The 21,995-nt window shown below is 45.2% G+C and overlaps 2 protein-coding genes across 3 annotated transcripts; one reads left to right on the top strand and one right to left on the bottom strand.

Annotated features, from left to right (window-relative positions):
• Nucleotides 1–269: 269 nt before the first annotated feature.
• Nucleotides 270–13,866, bottom strand: zhx3a (zinc fingers and homeoboxes 3a). 2 transcript variants are annotated; one of them, XM_085353033.1, is made up of 3 exons: nucleotides 13,606–13,866; nucleotides 2,390–5,294; nucleotides 270–1,844 (listed from the first exon to the last, which is right to left on the bottom strand). In XM_085353033.1, exons 2-3 carry the CDS (start codon nucleotides 5,095–5,097, stop codon nucleotides 1,808–1,810), a joined length of 2,745 nt encoding a protein of 914 aa, XP_085209159.1. In that variant the 5' UTR covers nucleotides 5,098–5,294; nucleotides 13,606–13,866; the 3' UTR covers nucleotides 270–1,807. The 2 variants fall into 2 exon arrangements, with proteins under 2 accessions (XP_085209159.1, XP_085209160.1); XM_085353034.1 differs by having other exon boundaries at nucleotides 270–1,841.
• Nucleotides 13,867–15,910: 2,044 nt separating this feature from the next.
• On the top strand, nucleotides 15,911–19,256 carry sack1d (scaffolding CK1 anchoring protein D). The gene is made up of 4 exons (XM_085353820.1): nucleotides 15,911–16,396; nucleotides 17,877–18,044; nucleotides 18,150–18,274; nucleotides 18,389–19,256. Exons 1-4 carry the CDS (start codon nucleotides 15,911–15,913, stop codon nucleotides 19,254–19,256), a joined length of 1,647 nt encoding a protein of 548 aa, XP_085209946.1.
• The last annotated feature ends 2,739 nt before the right edge of the window (nucleotides 19,257–21,995 follow it).

Here is a 21,995-nt window from a genome sequence, read left to right as displayed (position 1 = left end):
CCCCTGAATGTGATGTAGGAGGACTACACTACAGATATAGAGATGTTTGGGTGTTGCCTGCCGCCCCCTTATCTCTGGCACAAACTGTATTGTCAGCTGCTCGCCAGCAGGTGAGGCTGTGTGCATTTCTCCAGTCCTAGCACATTGCATGCTGCTTGAACATTCATCACACTGAATAATTTGACTAACACCACATGATTCATATTCACCCCTAACACAAGGTGCCGAACAAAAGAGGTGGGGGGAAAAAAGGAGCCTGTTCTGCTTGGTGAGTATTCAGTTTATTCTGTAAAGATTCAGAAGTGTAGAAAGGATGATACAACAGTGCTTTATGATCAGACTATTTCATAAAAGTTTAAGTCATCATAACACCGTAAGTCCAGATTCCATTTATCTCAAACCAAAATAAATTTGTAACATTCGACACAAGTGCATACACTGCTGGTAGGAGATGAACCTCCAATTTCACTTTGGATGGTATAGCACCGTTCTTAGCTATTAGCAGCTTGACAAAGATGCAGCTTAGTAGGATTCATGTAGTGACTGTATGTTCATATAAACAAGAAAATTCAGAGGAGAGCAAAGATCTCCTCATTTGGCTCTCTAGCTAGCACAATATCTCACTCTGTCAGTGTCTAGGGATCAAATTGATAATTTTGCTTTAAACAACATTTTGCCAGTAACAATATTTGATACAATTACAGCTTAAAGTTAAACATCTCCAAGTGTACAGAAAGCAGCACAAGATTGTTTCACAGATATAGACCAACAGTGACCATCAATGCACTGGCATGTTTTATCTTTTTTTTTTTTTTTTAAATCTTTTTTCTTCTTCTCTTCTGGACAGCACAGTAGCTGGAAAGCAAGGTGATGGACAGACAGGTCATATAAACACATGGACAGAGCTGAGTAAGGCAACGTTAGCGTGACAGGCTTCTCTCTGTTCAGTTTGCAGGGCAGTGTAGTGTATTGATCTTGACGGAGCAGTCAATACCTTTACTGTGGAGCAGTGTGATTCTTTTTTTTTTTTTTAGCATTGCTGTCTTCATTAGTGCATTGTATATAGTCTCTTGCGTGTAGCTGAACTGCAAAAAGTGATCACCAACATTTATACAGATCTAAATAAAACATGTTTGATTGCATCTGGACTTACAGTGACTATAGAAGAGTAAATAGAATTGAAAAACCAAATAAAGGAGAAAAAAAGTAAAATTCAAGGCAGTGCAGAAGTACTGGTTGCTAAAAAAGTAAAAAATATCACAAAGCCAACAATAACATATCCTTGACACATCATTTGTTTGTCCAGTCAGTACAAACCCTCTTTTATAGTGCAGTTTCAATCATATATATATATTTCTCCCTCTGACCCCAGAACAATATCTCTCGGCCCTATCCTACCCTATCTTCGCTCATTCAAGTCAGTTTTCCAGTCAGTGTGCGTCTTTTCTCTTTCTTGTCTTTGATCCCTCGTACTGACCTCATTGTGCACCCTCCCCACACAACCACAAAGAAGCATGAAAGGCTTAAACATCACAGGACTCAAAGGTGAGAAGTTCTTTCTTTTGACGATGGCAGGAAGTGATGGCAGATGGAAGAAGAAGAAGAGGAGGAGGAGGCGGAGGAGAAGGAGGGGTGGGGGGTATTCACAGTTACAGTCAGAGTCCAACGGTCCAGCTACAATCACATCTGCTGTCATTATGAACACTCTTTTTTTCTCTTTTTTTTTCCTTTTGTGTTAAGACCACGGCCAGGGGAGCGAGCCAGCTTTTGAACATCATGGTCCTCTGGCGAGAGCAGGCCTGCTTCATCACACCTCCAGCATCTCCATCCTCAGGCGATCCCTGCTAAGCAGCACACGCAGACAGACAGGCAAACAAAACATACACAAACTGTGAGGATGCGATTGGATCATTCTGGTTGCATGGCACTGCTGCAGTGTGTTGTAAAATTGAAGGGCTTTTTTTGGGGTGGGGGGTAGCACAGTAAAAAGACGCCTGCGTATGGCTTGTCTTGCCTCTCGGAAATCTAACTCACCAAAGGCAATTGTCATGATTTATTCACATATGTTAGCATGCGCTCTCAATCTATAATTCAGCGGGCCAGACTCCTACTTATCTAAAAATAGCTTCTTAAACACAGACCTTTGATTGCCTGAATAAGCTACACAGCATGAGTACTTGTACCCGCTTCTCCTGCTTTCTTTTTACTGTACATCACGCAGCAGTCACTACAAACAACAAGCTGTCACCCTTTCATCACTCCACCTGCCTTACGTTGTTTTTGTTTTCTTGATTGATAAATAGCATCGAGCTTGTAAAATATCACAAGGCACTGTGAGTGAAATGTGTGTTTCAGTGGTGTGCAAAAAGGATTGCTGTGACTCAAATACCTGGCCTGATTGGAATCAGTCTGTTGTTCAATGAGTGACTGACTAGCCACTGGCTGCTGGTGGTCCTCCGCTCGCTCTGACCAGAGATCCTGCAAAGCTCCCGGCTGCCCCAATTCGTCGCGCTGGCCTCGCTCGCCGCTCCCCTCGGATCCCATCAGGCCCATCAGCGGTGAGTATGAATCCTGCCACACAACCCGCTGACCTGAGTTCAGTCCTGCTTCTCCTTCAAGGTGCTTGTTCATGTCTTGCTCAGCAAGTTTCTTTTTGGCCGCCGGAGCATCCTTGGGTGGCTCGAGCTCTGCATCTCTGCGACCCCTCGCATCCTCCGACTCCGCGGGCGGCCGCTGGTAATTCTCCAACCACTTCAGCTGCCCGTTCTTGTGGCTGTACCGGCTGTCGCTGAACCAGCGCACCACCTCTGACTTGGGAAGGCCCGTCTGGATGCTTAGCTCCTCGTACTGCTGGCTGCTGGGCCAGCGGGTGTTGGAGAAAACCTGCCGGAGGATGTGCAACTGCTGCGGGGTCTTGTGGCCCCAGGGGGGAGAAAAAGACGCCTGACAAGCCGACCCCTCCGCAGTTTCGGACTTGTGTTCTTGATGCGCATTCTCTGATGTAGCCTCTGGTTCAGTCATCTTCAGCCTCTTGAAGTTGATCTTGATGGGGTCAAGCTTGAGCTCGGGGCAGCTTTTGTCCCCGGCAAATGCGTCCTCCTCCTTAATGAGCTGCTGTAAGATTGACATGCCTTTGATGGGAAAGTCTTTGTTGCTTTTACCTTCTTCAATAATGGATGAGCTGCTTTTTGCAATGACAGTGGTGCTGGTGCTTTCCGTTGGGGATTTGCTGGCATGATTCAGGTTAGGGACACTGTCATTACAGGTAGTACTGGGATATTCACTGCTAATACTGCTGTTGTTGGTCACGTGGATGTAATTGTTTTGATCATCGTCGGGCTTCGAGGCGTGGGCTGGCTCTTGTGCACTGATGATGCTGCTGTCATGATTGTTACAAGTGATGTTAGATTTGCTGGTGTTGTCAATGGACTTTTCACACTTGTTACTGTTTGAACCTTCCGATCCGATTGGTAAACTGTTGCTTTTGACATTTGGTTTGCCGTTGGTGTCAGCAACACAGTGCTCATCATTATTGCTAATGTTGGCAGAGCAAGTGGCAATGCTGTTGATGCCGTTGGCTGGGCCGCTGTTGTGCACCGGTTTCCTGGTGAAACTGTCAACACCATTACTACTGCTGGAATAGCTGCTGATGCTGCTGCTACTGCTGCAACTGCTGCTGCTACTGCTGCTTCGAATGTTGCTGGTGCTACTGACGCAACCGCTGCTCCCCGCCATGTCCAGGCCGTTGCTCTTTTCCGGCTCCACAGTGGGTTCAGTATTCTTGGTCAGTACCTGTGTAGTTCTGACTACAGAGGGGAACTTTGGGGGGACAACCGGAGTAGAATACGAGACCCGGGTAATGTGGGGGTTGGTTGACATGCTGGCCTGTGTGGCTATGACTCCGACAGATCTGGCCTTTACACCACTGTATGGAACTTTGGCCATCTGAAAGTTTGGTCCTTTTGAGCCTGGATGGGCAGTTACAGTGTGGTGGGTTACGATGTGATTGACGTGCCGTGGTGTGGTCGGTTGCTTCTTGGGTGCTCCACCTTGGAACACGGTGTTGAACATCTTCCTTCTGGCCTCTTCGATCTCTTCAGGAGACCAGCTTATGCCCTGCTTGAGTCGTTGGGCAGTAAACCACAGTTTGATCTGCTCTTCGGGGAACTCTGACACCACTGTTAGGTAGCAGAGCTCTGCTTTGGTCGGGTAGGGAAACTTGCCAAAGGATGTCTTGAGAAAGCTGCTGGTGTCCATGGCGGCATCGTAGGTGGGGATGCTGCTGAGGGGGATCATTACCTTTGGAAGGTCTTTATTGGAATCAGAGGAGAGGGGAGAGTAAAGGGAGGGAGTGTGCTGGTGAAAGACTTGGTTGGACACTGTCGTCGCAATCACGTGAGTGACAGTGGTCCTCGGCATAGCTGGGGCACCAGAAATACTGAGAGCCCCGTTTTGGAGTTCAGGCACATTTGTCAGCATGCTGGGGTCTACATCCTTTCCAGTGTCAATCTTCCGTACCTCCACAGTGTGAGAAACCACAATCTTTTTGTGCTCCCCCTTGGCTTTCATCATCTTTGCAATTGGTGTTTTGGTGAGGGAGATCCCAGATTCTCTGTAGTCTTCTCCGCTGTCCGTGAAAAGGCTTTGCTCCACAGTCGTTACGCCATCCCTCTTGTTGACGGCTAGAGAGGCAGTAGCGAGGCCCTGCATTATCTTCGGGTGGGCCTTGGCGTTGTGCAGAGCGAGAGCCTCGAAGCGGACTACTGACACCCCGCAGTTCAGGCAGTAGAAGGTGGGCTGGGCCCTGAAGTCTAAGTGGCAGTTGTGCATGTGATCCAAAAAGTAGTTGAGATCTCTGGACTCGAAACGGCAAGTCAGACAGCTGTACGTGCCTCCTTTCTGCATCTCACTGCCACTTTCAGATTTGGAGGAGCTGTGAGAGAAATGCCCAGATTCTTCTCCAGAGATGCTGAGTATGCTATCTTCTGGGATTGTTGGTAGGAGTTCTGGTAGCGAGCCCAGTATGATTTCCTCACGCACATGTTTGGATTTGGATGGTATCATGCAGGGTACAGTGGATTTCCTCTTGCTGGCCATGGTGCAGCTTTGTGTAAATGGGAGCGTGAGTGATTGGTTGTCCGGTGTGATGAGAACAGAGGGCGGGTGGATAGTGGAGAGGGTTGAATGGAATTTAGTGTCATGGACCAGCCACTATGATATCACAGTGTTGCTTCATGCCTTCTGCCACTTTAGGACTCCTGCCACATGGACAAGTTTAACAGCTCCCGGGGGACCTGTGAGGAAAGAGTACAAAAGAAGAGAGAGGTGTGATTCGTTCATCTTTAAAAAGTGCAAAAAACAGCGAGTAAGAAGCAACGAGAGGAGGCAAAGCGGAGGAATATAATGTGAGATAATTACATTTATTCATTAAACTTGAATGTCATGCAAATCAAAGATAAAGACCTGACAAAGATGAAAAGCAGGTATATGGTCTATGCTTCCAAATGAAAAGAATGAAACATTTTTACATATTACAGTGAGCGCAGTGCGGAGGACGCTAACAGCTCCACACAGGGTAATACGTGTAGGTGGAAATTCAGTGTGATAAGTGTATTTATCAGCAATTACAGCACCAAAGTAAAAGAGTCAAGAGCTTTTTTTTTGTAAAATATTTTTTTTATTATGATCATAATCAAAGAGGAAGATCACCTTAAATTGCCGTACAGAACGAGGTAACATGAATCTCGCTCGCTAGGCAGATTGTTTAAAAGTGATCAGAGATCATGCACAAATTATTGGTTATTATTCATCTTTTAAAATGATTTTAGGCTGATTTCATAAATGCCGAAAAATATTTAGCATGAAATATATCAAGGCGAAAGGCATAGGAAATATGAGAAAGCATTCCATCAACGAGTATATTAATAGAATTTAGAGCTTCACTAACAGACAGTAAAACACACACACGCGCACTTTGAATACACGCAGTCAGAAATGACTAATCTCACTGATATTTGTTTTTTCCCCCCACAGCTGCCTTACGATCGTCCCTTCTTGTAGCTGATAACACTTCTGAAATGTATTTAGTAAAGCTTTGCCATATTGACAAAACATCATCAAAATGATGCTTGCTGGTAAAATAAAGATAAAGGTAGTGTGTTAACATAATGGTGCTGGGTTCCTTTCAGTCCTGAGATCTCCGTTTCCTGCATTCGGGAAAGGGTTAATATCATTAAATAAATATTGTCCCTGGTGATTTTCGCACCCGCTGAGCGAGCTGCACTCCACTGAGCGAGCTGCACTCCACTGCAAATTGATAGTGCTCACTGTATCTAACCCCACAGACTCTTTCACATTGTCTCAGCAACCACAAATATGCAAAATATGCGCACAGATTTGTGTCTTACAGAAATATTCCCTTGTCATTGTGCGTGTGCGATTAGAAATGAGAATTCTTTTAAAAAGCTGATTTTTGATTTTAATTTTTTTTTTTTTTAAGGGGAGAGCCGCACTATATTTCGGCACTGTCACATGCGCAGGTCGTCCCGCCCTGTTCCTCTTTGGTTTGTTACTATACAGCAAACATATGAAGGTTAAATTCAGCGAACAATATTAGTCCACTCTTGGATGTGAGCCATTTGTTTTACATTGCACGTTACGGCGTACCTTCCGGGCATAATGTAATGTGGAAATGGAAATTAGGTGACTCGCGTGTCTGGTGTGTGTTGCAGCAGCCAGCTGACAACAGTACTGTTGAGGACTTGAAATATTCTCATAAGGTTACTACAAACAAAGCTAGATACAAGCTGGCGGCTCAATCCGTCTCATCCTGCATTTGTTCAGCCAGCAGCATGGCGATGCGTGCATGCATACAAACACGATACACACATCACTGAGTGCACTTCCACAGGCTTTCCCTTTCTATTACACTCCAATTATATGGATGGATATGGATTGTCACTTCAGTCTTCAACATTTCCCCTCTTCCTTCTTCGCGTTTTTATAAAACGTGCCTGTTCTCTCGCAAATATTTAACAAAGTTTGTAGGACAAGATGACAGACACACTGCAGTCCGCATTTGCAGTAGAGAGGTTTTGAGAGTCATTTTACCAGCCGTAAGTGCTAAACACAAAAAAAAAACCCAATGAAAAAATATCAAAGTAGAGGCGCAGCTCCGCAGCCTCTGCCCTCTGAATGAACTTCTGACACACGCGCAGAGCCTCTGTATTTCACTCCTGTATTCTTTTCTGAGACTGGAGAGGCACTGATGTGTGATATGCTGCTGAAAACGGGTCTCATCCAATCACCATCTTTCTATATCACTTAAGCTTTACCTTCTACCACAGGCTTATCGCCCTGCGAACGACATCAGCCGCATTAATTTCCCCCTAAACCTGCTTTCCTTTCAAATCCGGCATACCTCAAGCACGGCGTGCTGCCGTTTGCTGCTTACAAAGGAAATCGTTTCACATACTTCCAGCACATATTTTTTTGGCACGCTGCGCTCGCGCTAACTGAAGAGCACTTTCACAGACTTTTCATTTTACTGCATCCACGTGCGCGTTCACCGCGGCTGGCTGGATGGTAAATAAAAGATGAACCTGTTCCAGAATTAAAACCCTCAAATGACTGCTCAACAGTACACACTGATCCCAGACAGGCTGTGACGTCCTCCTTATAACTGCCTCTTTTTCATTCCTACTGATGGCTGCTGCTTTCTGACAGGAGGGAAAAAACTAAAATTAAAACAAAACAAACAAACAACAACAACAAAAAAAAACTAGGTCACCAGCATCTTATGCAGTAATCCCGGTTCACTGGATCCAGACGCGGGCATGTGCTGTATGTTTTGACGCCAGAGAGGTCATGATATTCTCTGACGGCACACTCGATTAACCCCTGGTGAGGACAAGGGGTTCACTGTGGCTGTTCCACGGAACGAGGGATTTAGACGTCAGCTTTCATGCAGCAGAGGGATGTAGTCATGCACATCCGAAACATCTGTGCGAGAGATGTTCCTATGCTATAGAACTCAGCGAAAAATCAGCGCTGGCTCCGTTTGTCTGAGCTGCCCCAATCGCTGCGCTGATCCAACAGAGAGCACATTATGTGCCGGGATGTGTTTGAAACTAAACTCACGGAGAGGGTACTGTAATTTTGGCTGTGGGCTGCGACTGGCGTAGCAGCCCCTGCAAGGGATGCCGGTCTGTGACGAGACAGACGCCGGCCCAGTACAGACGCTCTCCCCTCCCCGAGAGAAACACTTCACTTCCTGTATGAGAAAACCTGAAACAAGCCAAAAGTTGAGAAAGGTTACATAAAGAATCAGGTCACCTATCTAAAGAATGGGCTGCTTTATCTGGCGAGCGAGACGTGTGAGCAGACACAAGACAAGGGCTTCCCAGACAGGGAGCCATTGAATGGTTCCCTCTGAAAAGCCCGGCCTTGTGTTTCAGCGACGAGGTAGACAATGCTCAGACGATCACTGTCCTCGGTGTGTTGTATGTCCTCGCAGTGGCACCGTCTCTGTGGGGGTGGGGGGGCACACGAGGAGGAAACTCTTTTCATCTCATTTGACCAGAGGAGTTGTATCTGAAGTGAGGGAAAGTGGCAGAGCTCTCAGACGTGTTTTTCCGAACACCCACGCTCCAAAGGGGGAGAAACGGAGAGTCCTCGCTCGCTGGACTAAAACCACGTTTACACCGTTACACTTTTTTTTTCTTTCCTCCCCCCAAAAAAACAAATGGGATTAGGCCAGGTTTAAATTCTGATGGGGTTTATACGTTCCGCCCGATTTAATAGCAGCATAAAGATTTACAGCCTCATGTGCTCTTACACCATCATTTCCATAACAATATTATATTTACATCTCATTAATATTTAATTATATCCCCGTCTACTTTTAAATGGCAACCACGTGAGTGCTACCACCTTTTTTTTTCCATGCCAAAAAAAAAAGACAGTTGAAAGAGAGCAGCATGTATTCCCATCCATCACCTCATAAACTGCTGCAGTAATTACAATATTACAACACGAAAAAAAAGGGGGAAAAAAAAACAAAAAAAAAACATGCCAAATATACAGCGAGCTGCTGCCAGCGGAAGAGGGAGGCGAGGCTGCAAAGTGGTTGCTAGACATTAAAATTTAATTCAAAACAGTCTGATGACTGATTCAAACACTCCCAGATTGTTGGGTCACATACAGTTGACACGAACAGAGATTGGTGTTTGTGTTGTGCCGCCCGTTCACATGAATGAGAACGCGAAGGCTGGAGGAGGGAGAAGGACAAAGGAAGACAGAACTCAGACATTTGGGAGTGAAGTGTGAGGATGACTGACGATGATGACAGGCTGTGCTGTTTCAATATTCCTCCCCGCTGACACGCTTGTAGGCACGCAACTCTCTACGCTTGGTCCTCACACACTCCCACCTCACCTCCGCAACATTTAGCACCTGCACCGTTCTGAAAAATCTTTCTCTTTGAACTGAATAACTGGCAAGGAGTCTCTCGGTGTGACAGTCACAGGAGAGCTAAAAAAAAAGGAAAAAGAAAAGGAATAAATTCTCGCACTTATGACAACATTTATTTTGTGTGTAATTTGCTGTGACAGTGATCCACGGCTGTCTTGAGAGACTCCTTCAAAAAAAAAATCTGTTAAAAAAAAAAAAAAAAAAAGACTTTCTGTCTGCTGGGGGTTGGGGTGGATTTGGGGGGAGGGGGGCTCCTGACAGATACATTTGAATGATCAAAAAAAATCTATTTAGCAGGAATCTTTCCTGCCAAACGTCCATTAAATAGATTAACGCCATGTGAGTGGATCAGCTGGACACCCAAATATAAGCCAGAGACAGAGAGCAATTACTGTCTTGCACAGAGAAGAGATAGGGAACAATGGCGCCTCATTTATAAGGGAAACGTGACCCAGTGCTGGGAGCCTTTACGCGGCCGACTGTGGAACTGTTCAGTTTCCGCCGCCTCTGCTCGTATCTCGTGTCCGTCATGACGCGCTGCTCCTTCCTGACATCTAATGAGGGGCAGCTTTCAGTTTTGGGGACACCTTTGTGCGTGCGTGCCAGCGTGAGTGTCGTGCTCCAGCGTTACGTGTGCTGAAAAACAATTCAGAGACATCAGGGTCATTAGAACTACGCTGACAGAGCGCACAGGTCTCTCCACAGCCCGTCCAGCCGAAGACATATGAAGAGGTTTCAGTGTGTGGTCTCAGTCTCCATTGTGGGCTCTGATTATTTCCTTTCCATGGGTGTGTTTGTGTGCGTATTAGTGTCTGAATGTCTGAGACGCAGGTGTTGTCAGCCAGCTCGTCCACGTCCTTCTCCTCCTCCTCACGCACGCTGCCCCCCCTCTTACCTCCATGACTGCAGCCTCGTCCACTGGGAGACCAGTCGGTGGTGCCACTCATGTGTTAACATCGCCATGGCAACCCCTCTCTTCCCCTTGCCCACCATGCCACACACACACACAGAGCAGAGTCACTCATCCACACCCACCCAACCTCAAGACACACACACACACGCGTGCGTGCGTGCTGAATTCCTTGGACTGCATCCGGTGCAGGACAAACTTAATCCACATGCCCCGCCAGCCATCTTTGAAAACTCCATTCATGGTTCAAGTCTCTTTCAGTCAACTTTGGGTGAGGTCTGCAGCAACAACTTTGCTTTTTCCCCCCCCTCTCAATCACATTGTGGGGAAAAAAAGAAACTCTGCCGCACTGTTCTCATGTGTGTGACGGGCCGATGAAAGGAATATCACAGCTGAACGGGACACAAATGACCTCCCGTCACTGTTTTTATCTTGCTAAATCTGCGCGGAGGCCCGGTGACCGAGGCGGACAGTACATACCTACGCGCTCTGCCTGTCTGCCGGCATCTTTTTCGGGCGGCCCTGTTTTGTGTTAATATGACCGCTCGCTGTTGAAATGTCTACATTGTTCTGCCAACCCTTCTACCCGTGACCCAAATGAATGACAGACGAGTAAACGGTGGTGCGCTGAGAATAAAAACTAAATAAAAAAAAAAAATCTGAGTCATGCATCTTTTTAAAAATCACTTTTCATGAATAAGTTCTTCAGTTTTGTAGCCAAGACTACAGGCATTCATTTGGCAACTTAAGAAGAAAAGGAAGAAAGATGGCGGCATACCGCACATTGTACTGTCCATCCTAAAATGGCTGACATCACAGCCTCTTCTAACTGCCAAAGCCTGGTAAATGCCAGCTCCTGCTGACCAAACCTTTCTTGGATGGGACAGAAAAAGTGGCAGGGGCTCTTTTTCCCCACTAGCCCCAAGGTTTTTTCCCACCCATCAGTGCACGGACGTTTCTTTTGGTTGGAACTGTGCAAGCATGCTGTTTTAGTGAGCCTTTTGAGCGGTCCGGGCTTCGATACGGCATTGGTCCGCTGACAAAAGCAAAACCAAAAAGGATGAAAGACCCAAATAAAAGTGAACCTGCTTTGAACGCCGACCTTTTTGGTGGGAGAAATAGGACTCGCCGTTGTGTGTTGGAGAATTCTCTGTGAGGATCATGAGGTATGCCGCTGTCATGAATGCTTGTTTATATAAAACGGCTGGAAATAGATCTGGTTGGCATTAGATAGTTGATTTTCTTCTCCGAACCCAAGGAATGTTATACACTCCATGTCAGCTAAATCTGCAAATCATGACCATATGACCTTCCTTGGTATTCTCTGGCACAGGATTCGTTTTAAGCTGTGGGAGGCACACACACAAACATAACATCCACAGCGACTGCTATTGGAACTCAGAACACCACATCCTTAAAAGTACAGTATGCCAGGTATATGGAGGGATGGCATGGGCAGAGATGCTGTATTTTTTGGAGGGGAGTGGGCACTCTTGGCCCACTACATTGTGTCTGTGTATACAAACACTCCGCTGTGGCCATGACGAAAACTATGAGCTGTGCCTAATTGCAGGGAGTGCGGGATGAAAGGCAATATGCCTGGCCTCATTAGAGCAGTTCCGAGAAGGGAGATGGAAGACCGTTCCCAGGGATCAACAAAAGGGAATTGACATTCCCCCGGTGTAAGTGTCCTGCTAGAGTGAAAACCTCCACACATACTCAACTCACCGGGCCAAAGCTGAACCCGGTCTGCCGGAGCAGCACAGCGAGAGCTCATTTACCTTTGTTTTTGCTGGTCATCACACAGCCTGCAAATTAACTATTGGAGTGCAGAAACGTTCACTGGAGACTGGACTGCGCCCCACACAGCCCCCAAAAACACCTCCTGTCTGAGGAAAACCTCTGTGGCAGAAGAGTTGCGCAGTCATTTCCATGACCCAACGTCATTTCTAATAAGCTCGCATGGTTAAACAATTAAAATACATTCCAAAAATTACCCGTGAACCATGCCTGTCTAGCTGACTGCTTGAATAATTTGGGGTTGTCTCCTGTGCTATGGACACTGGACCCACAAATGATTCACAGAGGCAACATTAGTCAGCGCAGAGGTCCCTCCCCTAAAGCCAGAGACAGACACATGGCATTCAAAGCTGGGTCAATATTTATGTGCAGATAAATGACAATGTGCCCTACAGGAGCGAACACTAACACACACACACACACACACACACACACACACACACACACATATATATATATATATATATATATATATATATATATATATATATATTATATATTATATATTATATATATATATATTATATATTATATATATATATATATATATATATAATATATATATATATATATTTTTTTTTCAATGGATCATTAATAGTGCACAATTTGCGAAATATCTGCCAAAAGAGAAGCTCTACTTACTCTACTGTACATGTATCGTGTGTGTGCGAGAGAGACCGAGCGAGAGAGGGAGAGAGAGAGGGAGAGTGTGTGTAGGGCACCAGCACATGTTGGTAGGAGGAAGAGAAGGAAATGAAAAAGAGTCCTTTGCACAGAGATACAGGCCTACCTTTCTGCTCTGGCAACAGAAATAAATTTGCAGCGAGTGAGCGATCAATAGGTGAAAATTGATACTTGGCGTACAGTTTGAACATCTATGAACTCGGAGGCTGTTTTCTTTTTCTTTTTCATAAAAAAAAATCAGTCGACAAGCCTGCTACACTACTGTGTTCAGAAGTCTTTCACAAGTAAAAGCACTCACACTCGCAGCACAGTGGGGGAAACAGAGCGCGTTGTGCAATAAAATAAGCACATACGCCACATTGTATAGCGCGAGAAGGAGCGCAATTTGAGCCCGACGGAGGATCCGTGGTTGTAACTGTAACAAACTGACGAGTTAACCCGTTTCGCTCCATTCACGAGGCTGTGGGGCAACACACCGCCTCGGAGCCGACTTGCCAAAGGCGATCTGCCACTCTATATAACCTTATGAATATTCCCAAAAAAAATCCTCCACCCCCCTCCTCCACCTACTGTCGCCATTTTATACATTGGCGACTTCATATAAACTGCCTCCACTACAGCACCAGATGAAAATTCAATATTCAATAGCGACACATAATTCCAGTAAACAACTTTGGAGATCGCACCTCGTCACCCAGTGAGACGTATTCGTGTTACGGATGAATAAGATGTGTCCTTACCTCAGCCGTCGGTGGTAAAAAATGGAATCCGACATTAATATATAAATGAATAATATTGGATTAGCTCCGATCGCTGCGCTTTGCGAAGAAGAGGAGGCGAGCTGGGGGTGGGAGCTCTCCTCAAGTGAACCCGGTGAACTGGCGTGAACCCGTCAGTGACCACGGCAAGGTACATTACATTACATTACCTTTCCACCCCTCCGCTACACTGTATGAAGACTGCAAAACAACTATGGTCGGCGGTGCAGGACGAGGCTGCTCCAAAAAAAATTAAAGCGAGTGTATTTCCTATGAACACGTGATACAGAGCGTCATCCAAAATCCAAAAGCCCTTTCATCTAAAATTTTGGAGAGGGGCGGGGATGAGATGGGGATGTGTGTGTGTGTGTGTGTGTGTGTGTGTGTGTGTGTGTGTGTGTGTGTGTGTGTGTGTGTGTGTGTGTGTGTAAGGGGGAGGAGGGTACGTATACTGAGCCCAGCGCACATTTGGGTATATCGTTATAGGGGTAAGGCAGTGCATTCAACACACGCGGGTTATAAGTAGCTGCAATGGCATAAGTAGCTACAATACAAAGCAGGCCGATCAGATGTTTTGTATTGTGTATATTTGGAATTTGACAGTTCATTCATCTCCCGTTTCACTGAGCTTCATCACCCAAAAGATAACCCTAATTAGGTCACATGCTTTTTTCAATACATGGCTGTCATCTTTAGAAAAAAAAAAACTCTTGAAGAGCTACTATGAATATTAATCGTTGTGGGAATTGTCATTTAAAGCACAGGCCTATTAGACCACCGGCTTAAAATAGACAGTTACGCACAAGCATAATAGTGATAACACCAATTTACGCAGACGCACAGTAACTGTAGCCTAATTGGACTTGTCTGCATTTAACTTGAAACAGAAGAACACATTTCCCTTTATTCAAACTAGGAGTGGTAGTTATTCGCAATGTAAAGGGAAAAGGGTTTGTACGGCCGTGACCCTTGTGACCTTGTTGGCCTCATGCGCGTAAAAGCGCACAGGAAAAAAAATCGGACGACCGTTAAACAGAAAACCTGTGAATTTAAGGGCTCATGGTAAAACAGCATACCTAAAAGGGAGCAATCGTGACTTAAAATGGAAAGCATATCAACAAGCGGCATCAAAGATACATGAGGACATGTTTACATGGTAATATTAAGTATGATAAGGTCACTCTAAATCCACTAATCCACTGGACAAACAATATGGACACATGTCTACTTAAAAGTATAGCAGTAGCCTAACTTCTTAGGCATGTGTAAACTAGGTTATGTGTATATGAAACAAGTGGAGTGCCTGCAGCCGGATGCCCACAGTATATACAAAAACAGCGTCAGAACATATAGGACAAATGCGTGCCTCCAGTATTTACGGAACATGGATTAGCTATCCCCTCCCAGTTTGTCCTCACTGGGTTTAGACGTTGCCTACAGTCAGGAAAAACAAAGATAATCTATCAAGAAGATGAATCGCAAAAAAAAAAAAAAGTAAGACAACTCAACCAGCAGGTCCGGTGTGCAGGAACTTGTGCATGCTGTGCTGTAAGGTTAAAAGACACATGTTGATTTAGAGTTCAGAGCTGTAGAGTATTTGTTTGCTTTAGTGGACGGTTTGTGATCTGGTGGAACTTAGTGGATCTGCTTCTCTTCTGGTTATACCGGCTTGTCAGGTTAAAAATATATATATTCTGCAATTATTTTCCCTTAACTGCATCACTCCATAAATATGTAGACTTTAAAGTTTATGTGAAATATTACTATAATTCAATAGATTGTGGTATATTGTCCTAATCTTGAGTTTCACTGTGACAGACAGATGAGTAAACTGCTTCCTGTGTTTTTACTTCCATCTAAAGTCAGAGAGTCTGCATTTTTATTTTCTTAATAAACTGTGTTTTTATAAAAAAAAAAAAAACAAACAAACGTTGAACTACGAGCTAAATGAATCCTCAGAGACACGATATCACGAAAAAGCGTAGGAGTGGGACCTCTGGTGATCCCTGCTATCTGCGGTGTAACCGGATCAGGGTAGCAGAGGGACGTACAGGAGGCTTGTTTTCCTCCAAATGAGCCAATGAGACAACCTTTACATTACACTGACAGCCTGGCTCGGCGAGTCTGGTGACGCCGCTCTGGTTTGACAACCACCCCGCAGCCAATGCGGATCCACGTCGAGCACGAACGGAGGGAAGCAACAAAATACAAATTTCCTTCCTGCAGGTCAAAGCGTTACCTGCCCGCTGCTGTGTGATTCAGGTAAAAGGAAGCGGGAGACGCGGCGATGGCCCTGTCTCAGTGCCTGGACGACTCACCTCTGAGGTTTGGTCCAAAACCTCGCGGGACAGACGAGCTGAACCTACAGGAAGTGTACAATGAGAGGCACCGGCTGGCTCTGGAGGAGCTGCTGTCCGGGGGTCTTGATAACTTTCTGGACTTTCTCGTGAGAGAGAGGATCCCCAACTTTCTGTCGGACGATGAGATCCAACAGATCAGGAGCGCCGCCGTGTCACCGCGGTGCTCGTCTTTCCACGGGGAGGAACAGGCGCTCGAGCGGTCGCTCAGTAGCACCCTGGACTGCTCCTCGGTCACTTATTTCCCAGAGGTGTCAGACGTGGAGCCGCCGCTCCTGGAGCTCGGATGGCCCGCCTTCACAGCGGGCTCCTACCGGGGAGTGACGCGGGCCGTGGCGCACTTCCAGCCCAGCTACGGCGAATGCATTTACAGCTGCAAGGAGGCTGCAAGGCGCATGATTAAAAGCGCCAGAGAGGTACGCACAGGCCCGCGCACACGCACATATCTGCTGTCATTCATTCTATTTTGCATGCCCTTAAAATAAACTGTCCTTTAATGCGTGTCCTGTATCACACTGAAATGTGATATTCACTTGAAGTTTGTGCAAAAATAATGGTGTAAAAAAACAGTCCTTTGTAGTAGTCCTCCTACAGTATCTCTTATTTGTGCGTTATTATCCTAAAACAGGACTTTTATTTTGGTTTTGTCAGGTGACATTTATCACCTGGGCTTTATCTCCCCCCATCACCACCACAACAACCACACAGTCAGTAAGCCAGTATATGCAGACACTTTTTTGCATCATTTGTGGAGGGAAAACGTAAAAAAAAGTCTCCATTGTCCACATGAAACTCCCTTGATCACTTAGAATTTTAGAAGTTCGTGCTTTGAAATCTGTATTAGAAGAAATCACCAACCTTAAAAGGATGGGGGGAAAAAATGCAACAAACAAAAACAAAGCATGAATATTTAATGTGATGTTCCTGACGGGAGCTGTCAGTACAGCCTCTGGTTTTGAAAAGAGACATTCCTGCACGAGGAGAGAGGGAGTTTGTAGCACCTCAGGCCTGTGTAGAACCTGCGTACCAGATGTGCCTCGACTTGCTTCGCTCATCTCCATTCCCTCTTTCGCTAGAAATGTTTTCAAACACTGGATTTTCTCCCAGGTTTAGAGCTTAACGGTGGTGTTGTGCATGTTATGTGCCGACAGCCGGGCCAATCCTTCTAAAAATATTCTAATCCTGGTCGAGCTGTAAGATTGTTTGTTCTTTTGTAATGTTACACCACTCACTGCACAATGTCTTTATTGTACAAAGAAGGCCACTGACTGTAACGGCACACACTGAGCATGCACTGCTGGTGGTCATCTCAAAGGAACGGCCCCATTCCTGAGTTTCTATGAATTTTAACTCTGCTTTTATGCTGCCTCTTGAAAACAAGCATCCCCCAACCCAAAGCACACACACACGCGCACAAACATCATCCAAATAAGGCGTGGTACAAATGACAAAGCTGCGTGTGGATAAAACACCAGTTTGAAGCGATAAATCTAAGATATGTAAACGTCCGTGTCTAATCCTCGACATGCAACCTTTACCGCAGCGTGTCAAATTCCATTCCTCCTCGTGAAAAAGGAGAAATCTGGGTGCAAAACAAAGCTGGGGAAAAATGAGGCAAACCCTACAGTGCACCTACTTGTCTCCTGTATAAAAGTCATTTGTTTGCTGACCAAGCGTTACTGCCGATTGCCATGGTAACAGACCACAGTCAATAGAAAGCTCATCAGCACACACATTACAGGGAGTGTGTCAGACAGAGATTCACGGCTCTGTTTGAATAGGGCCTTGTATTTGATAATAATGAAAACACAATCATGTGTTACATCTGCGAGAGCACGGCTGCGGCCCCCCGAAAAGAGAATTCTATTATATTACCTCTGTAATTTTCCACTGCAGGTGATTGCCATAGTTACAGACTCCCTGACAGACCTGGATATCTTTAAGGACCTTCAGGAGGCCTGCTCCCAGCGCAGAGTCCCTGTCTACATCCTGCTGGACCAGTCGTGCGTGCCCGCTTTCCTCAAGATGTGCAAAAATGTCAACGTTCGCCTGGATGACCTTCGGGTATGTAGCTGGTTCGTTTAAGACAAGCATGGCTCTGTGTGCACAACATGAGCATCAGATGGCATCCCAAAAACCTCCCCAAAACATGTCTCTAATCCTTTGCAGCAAATGAAGGTGCGAACTATAACCGGCACAACTTATTACATGAGATCTGGAGCGAGGATTACGGGTAAAGTTCACGAGAGGTTCATGCTGGTTGATGGAAACAGAGTGGCTACAGGTTCCTACAGGTAAGAGCCCGCTAGCCATCGTGCCCTCCTGATTTATTAGACTGTAAAGTTATGCATCCGTCTTGCTGGGTCTGCTTCTTACCTTCAGCTATATGTGCTTAAAATTCAATTCAGGTTCAACTGGACTGATGGCAAACTAAACAGCAGCAACCTGATTGAGCTTTCTGGTCAGATAACTGAGAAATTTGACGAGGAGTTTCGTATCCTATATGCCCAGTCTCTACCCATAAACACTCACGGACCTCCAAGTGTCCGCAACAGCGGCATCTTTGAGCACCTCAAACACTCAGTTGCTTCCTCCCCTCACCTGCGTAGTGAGAGGCCAGCGTGTCTGACAAGCACGCCCAGCCGTAAGCCACAAACGCTAGCATTGCAGCTACCTTGTGACCCCGCATCTCCACATAAAGCCAGCCCAGAGTCTGACACTTCGACTCTAAACGACGAGTGGATGGAGCGGCAGCACGTTCAGGAGGAGATCCTTGCTGGCAGCACGACTCCACATTTCTCTGCAGAGCAGCAAGCAGAAAAAGAGACGGAGACCCCCAGCACCTGCCACGTGTCGACTCAGACGAGGCGGTCGGTGACGGAGGCTGAAAGCCAGACCGACCTGCAGCTCCCGCAGCATCTTAGCATCATTACTCAAATAAGCAGAGGGCCGAGCCAGGACACCTCTCCCCACTTGGTGTCTTCCAGACAGCCCGTGCCCACCCAGGCAGCTCCAGACACCACTTTAAAGGATTGCTTCCGCAAGCTGACCAAAGAGCGCCAGCACCACTACACAACCATCCGCTCCAAGCTGGAACACATGGTGACCGCCCTGTCCGAGAGGCGGGAACTGGTGGACGTCACCAACGTGACTCAGGGGCTTGGCGCTCGTGGCAGTCAGAGGATACACAAAGACTGTGTGCAGGAACCCAATCCCAGAATGCCTGCTGACAGTGCGGGCATGGGAACATGGCCAAGAGCCAGATGTGTACACTAGTTTGTCTTCGGGGATTTTAGTGGTGGTGGGTAGTGGAGGGAAATGTTACAAAGTTTCTCTGTGCTAAATAAATCATGTTGGCTTATGTAGGAGAATTTCAGCTTTATTCTCTTTGTCTAATTTTCTGCAGTGCCCGTTTTTTTTCCCTCCTTCTTTTCATCCTTTGTCCTTCCGATGTTGAAACAATCCTTTCCAAAGAGGTAACAGACCTGCAACTGACATCGACGTGGCAGAAATTCTAACCAAAGACAACGTAATAAGTGTGTCTTACTGTGAATATTGTAACACTAAGCTGGTTAAAATGGAGTCATATCTGCTGAAGTGTGAGATAAAACGAATCTAAGCACGGTTTTTTATTTTTTTTGTTTTGTTTTTTAAACTCAAATTTGTCTGCTGTAGTTACATTGGAACATGATCCCGAGGAGCAGCTGTGCCTTGCAGATAAATAAAGTAGTATTTTGCTGTATTGCTGCTTTGCTTCCACATTTCCTTTTTTTTTTTTGTTGTTGTCTCTTTTATCCTCGATGCTGTTTAAATGGGAGACAACAGAGCTCGGAAAATATTTGCTCAGAAGTTCCAGCATACACAAGGAGACAAACCGCACTTCACGAAAAGAGCGAGCACCTGCGCCTCGTGCACCGCCGTGTCTTCATGCAATTAGCTGAGAGACAGCATCTGTGATACTGGCACCTTTTGCTGATTACGCTGGCAATCACGGTTTCTGTCCAGGGTGGATCTGGAGAACGAACAGCACCGCAGAACACAAGTGTAGATTAGGTTGAATCATAAGTAAACGCTTCTTTACACACAGATGGAATTTAAAAAATATATATAACTTCTTACTCCTCTGTTCCATTTTAGATTCATTTTTCACAGAGATTTTTCTCAACAAGTAACAGTTTAACTGAAACAACAGCTTTTTATGCTTTAGTCACAAAAAAGAAAGAACTCGGCTGTCATCTGGGCAGAGCTCTAAAAATTGAATCACGGCTGTTTATTTGTTTAATGTGTCGCTAAGCTGGGCACAAACAGTGTTTCAGTCTTCGTATAGCACAAAGGTTAAGCACAAAGGTCCCACTGTAAAATGCCCAAAACACACCAGTGTCTTGGCTGTGGTCTGAAAGTGCGCTCTGTTATAAATGTGTTACTCACACCATGCTTTATGTGACTAATGTTCAACTACACCGAGAAGTCAAGGTGCAACTGCTCCACAACAACGTGTGCAGATGGCTTAACCGAGAAGAGATAGGAGCGTGTGATTTTAATACACAAAGGGGAGAATGAAATGATTGTGTGCGCCATGAGATCATCTCAGGTTTAACTACATTTCTTTATGCACTTGGATTAAATGTGAGGAACTAAACCTTTTGTGGCATGTTTTAAAGCAAATTCAGTGTTTACTATTCATTGCGCAGTAGAGTTTATAGACACATTAGTCCACTTGACAAATTACACTATAACAATAAAAGTAGCACTGCTGATTGTATACACTTGGACTGAGATCTGGTGATCATTTGTTTAATCAGTATCTACTTAACTACTGGGCTGTACGAGGCATTGCTTTACAGAAATTCAATTCAATTTGCCTCAAGGCAAACACGACAAAAGAAACTACTCTCCTGTATGCAGATCAGTTACCTGAAGCTCCTTCGAAATCATCTGCATCATTAATATGCTCTCTGTTTTCAGGTAACAATAATCCAGCTTTTAATATACAAATAAACTGAAGACTTCTTCCTCTATAATAAGTACTCTAGATACTCTGGATTTGTAATTTTTTACTAAAGGGCTGTACTGTGTGGGGTTTTTTTCATGCTGTTTTATTAATTCAGCAATGTACCTGCTTGTTCCTGTGAAAGGCCCCTGAGATGGTTCATCTAATACCAGATAATGAATGAACTAATTAGCAGATTAATAGAAATTGGTATTGTTCCAACAGTTGTGTGAGAAAATCCTAAATTAGCTTTAGGTGGGATTTACAGAGAAATGCACTGAAATGTCACAATAACAATGAACATATCCTGGATAAATGCAACTTTTCTGATGAATTTCAAAAGATTCATCAAGGTAGCAAAGGTCTGCCATTTACAGCACGCCACATTATTACCATTCAGTCTTAATAAAGCCTACACTTCTGACTATCAAATGGCAAAAAGGTAAGAACAGCAGGCCCTCCATCGGCTCCTCCCGTGGTGCGTTCATCCCCTACCAGGCAAACACATCAAAAGCCTCTGCATTCATTATGTGAAATGGCGCAGCTGAAGGGAATTGATCTACAAGTAAATACAATGGTGGTAATATGTGAGAGAATGGTATTTGATTTTAATTGGCTGCTGCAAAGCAACCACTGGCTGTAATCAAGGAAGCAGTGGGGGATCCACAACACAGCAGTGCGCACCCACAGCATTAGGCTCGGCTCACTGGTAAACAGAAAAGCTCCCGTATTCCTCATCACATGGGACGAATAAAAAAAAAACTATAGCTATGATTTGCTTTTTAATTGATTTTTTTCTTCTTAATTGAGAGTGCATAGCTTAACACATTTACCAGAATCCCTCTTACGATGAACATTAACTGTAACACTAGCAAAACTCTGCCACCAGAGAGAGCCCTGTCCCTAACTAAAGCACGCTCACTGGTCTGTTGTATGTTCTGCTTCTGTTACAGAGAAGAGGTGACACTCTGGAAACACCAAAGACGTATTTCTTAAATTGAAATAAATCATCGCTTTCTGAGAAG

This window comes from Diplotaxodon limnothrissa, linkage group LG5 (assembly GCF_057381915.1).
Source record: "Diplotaxodon limnothrissa isolate DT_005_m linkage group LG5, D_limnothrissa_male_GT1.1, whole genome shotgun sequence".
NCBI lineage: Eukaryota > Metazoa > Chordata > Actinopteri > Cichliformes > Cichlidae > Diplotaxodon > Diplotaxodon limnothrissa.
This window is presented reverse-complemented; position numbering and strand designations above follow the sequence as displayed.

Coding starts and splice junctions, on each gene's coding strand:
- zhx3a (XM_085353033.1), bottom strand. CDS start 5,097: ATGGCCAGCAAGAGGAAATCCACTGTACCCTGCATGATACCATCCAAA. Junction 1,845..2,389: donor ACTGATTCCAATCAGGCCAG/GTATTTGAGTCA, acceptor TGTGCTGCTTAG/CAGGGATCGCCTGAGGATGG.
- sack1d (XM_085353820.1), top strand. CDS start 15,911: ATGGCCCTGTCTCAGTGCCTGGACGACTCACCTCTGAGGTTTGGTCCA. Junction 16,397..17,876: donor TGATTAAAAGCGCCAGAGAG/GTACGCACAGGC, acceptor TTTCCACTGCAG/GTGATTGCCATAGTTACAGA. Junction 18,045..18,149: donor TTCGCCTGGATGACCTTCGG/GTATGTAGCTGG, acceptor AATCCTTTGCAG/CAAATGAAGGTGCGAACTAT.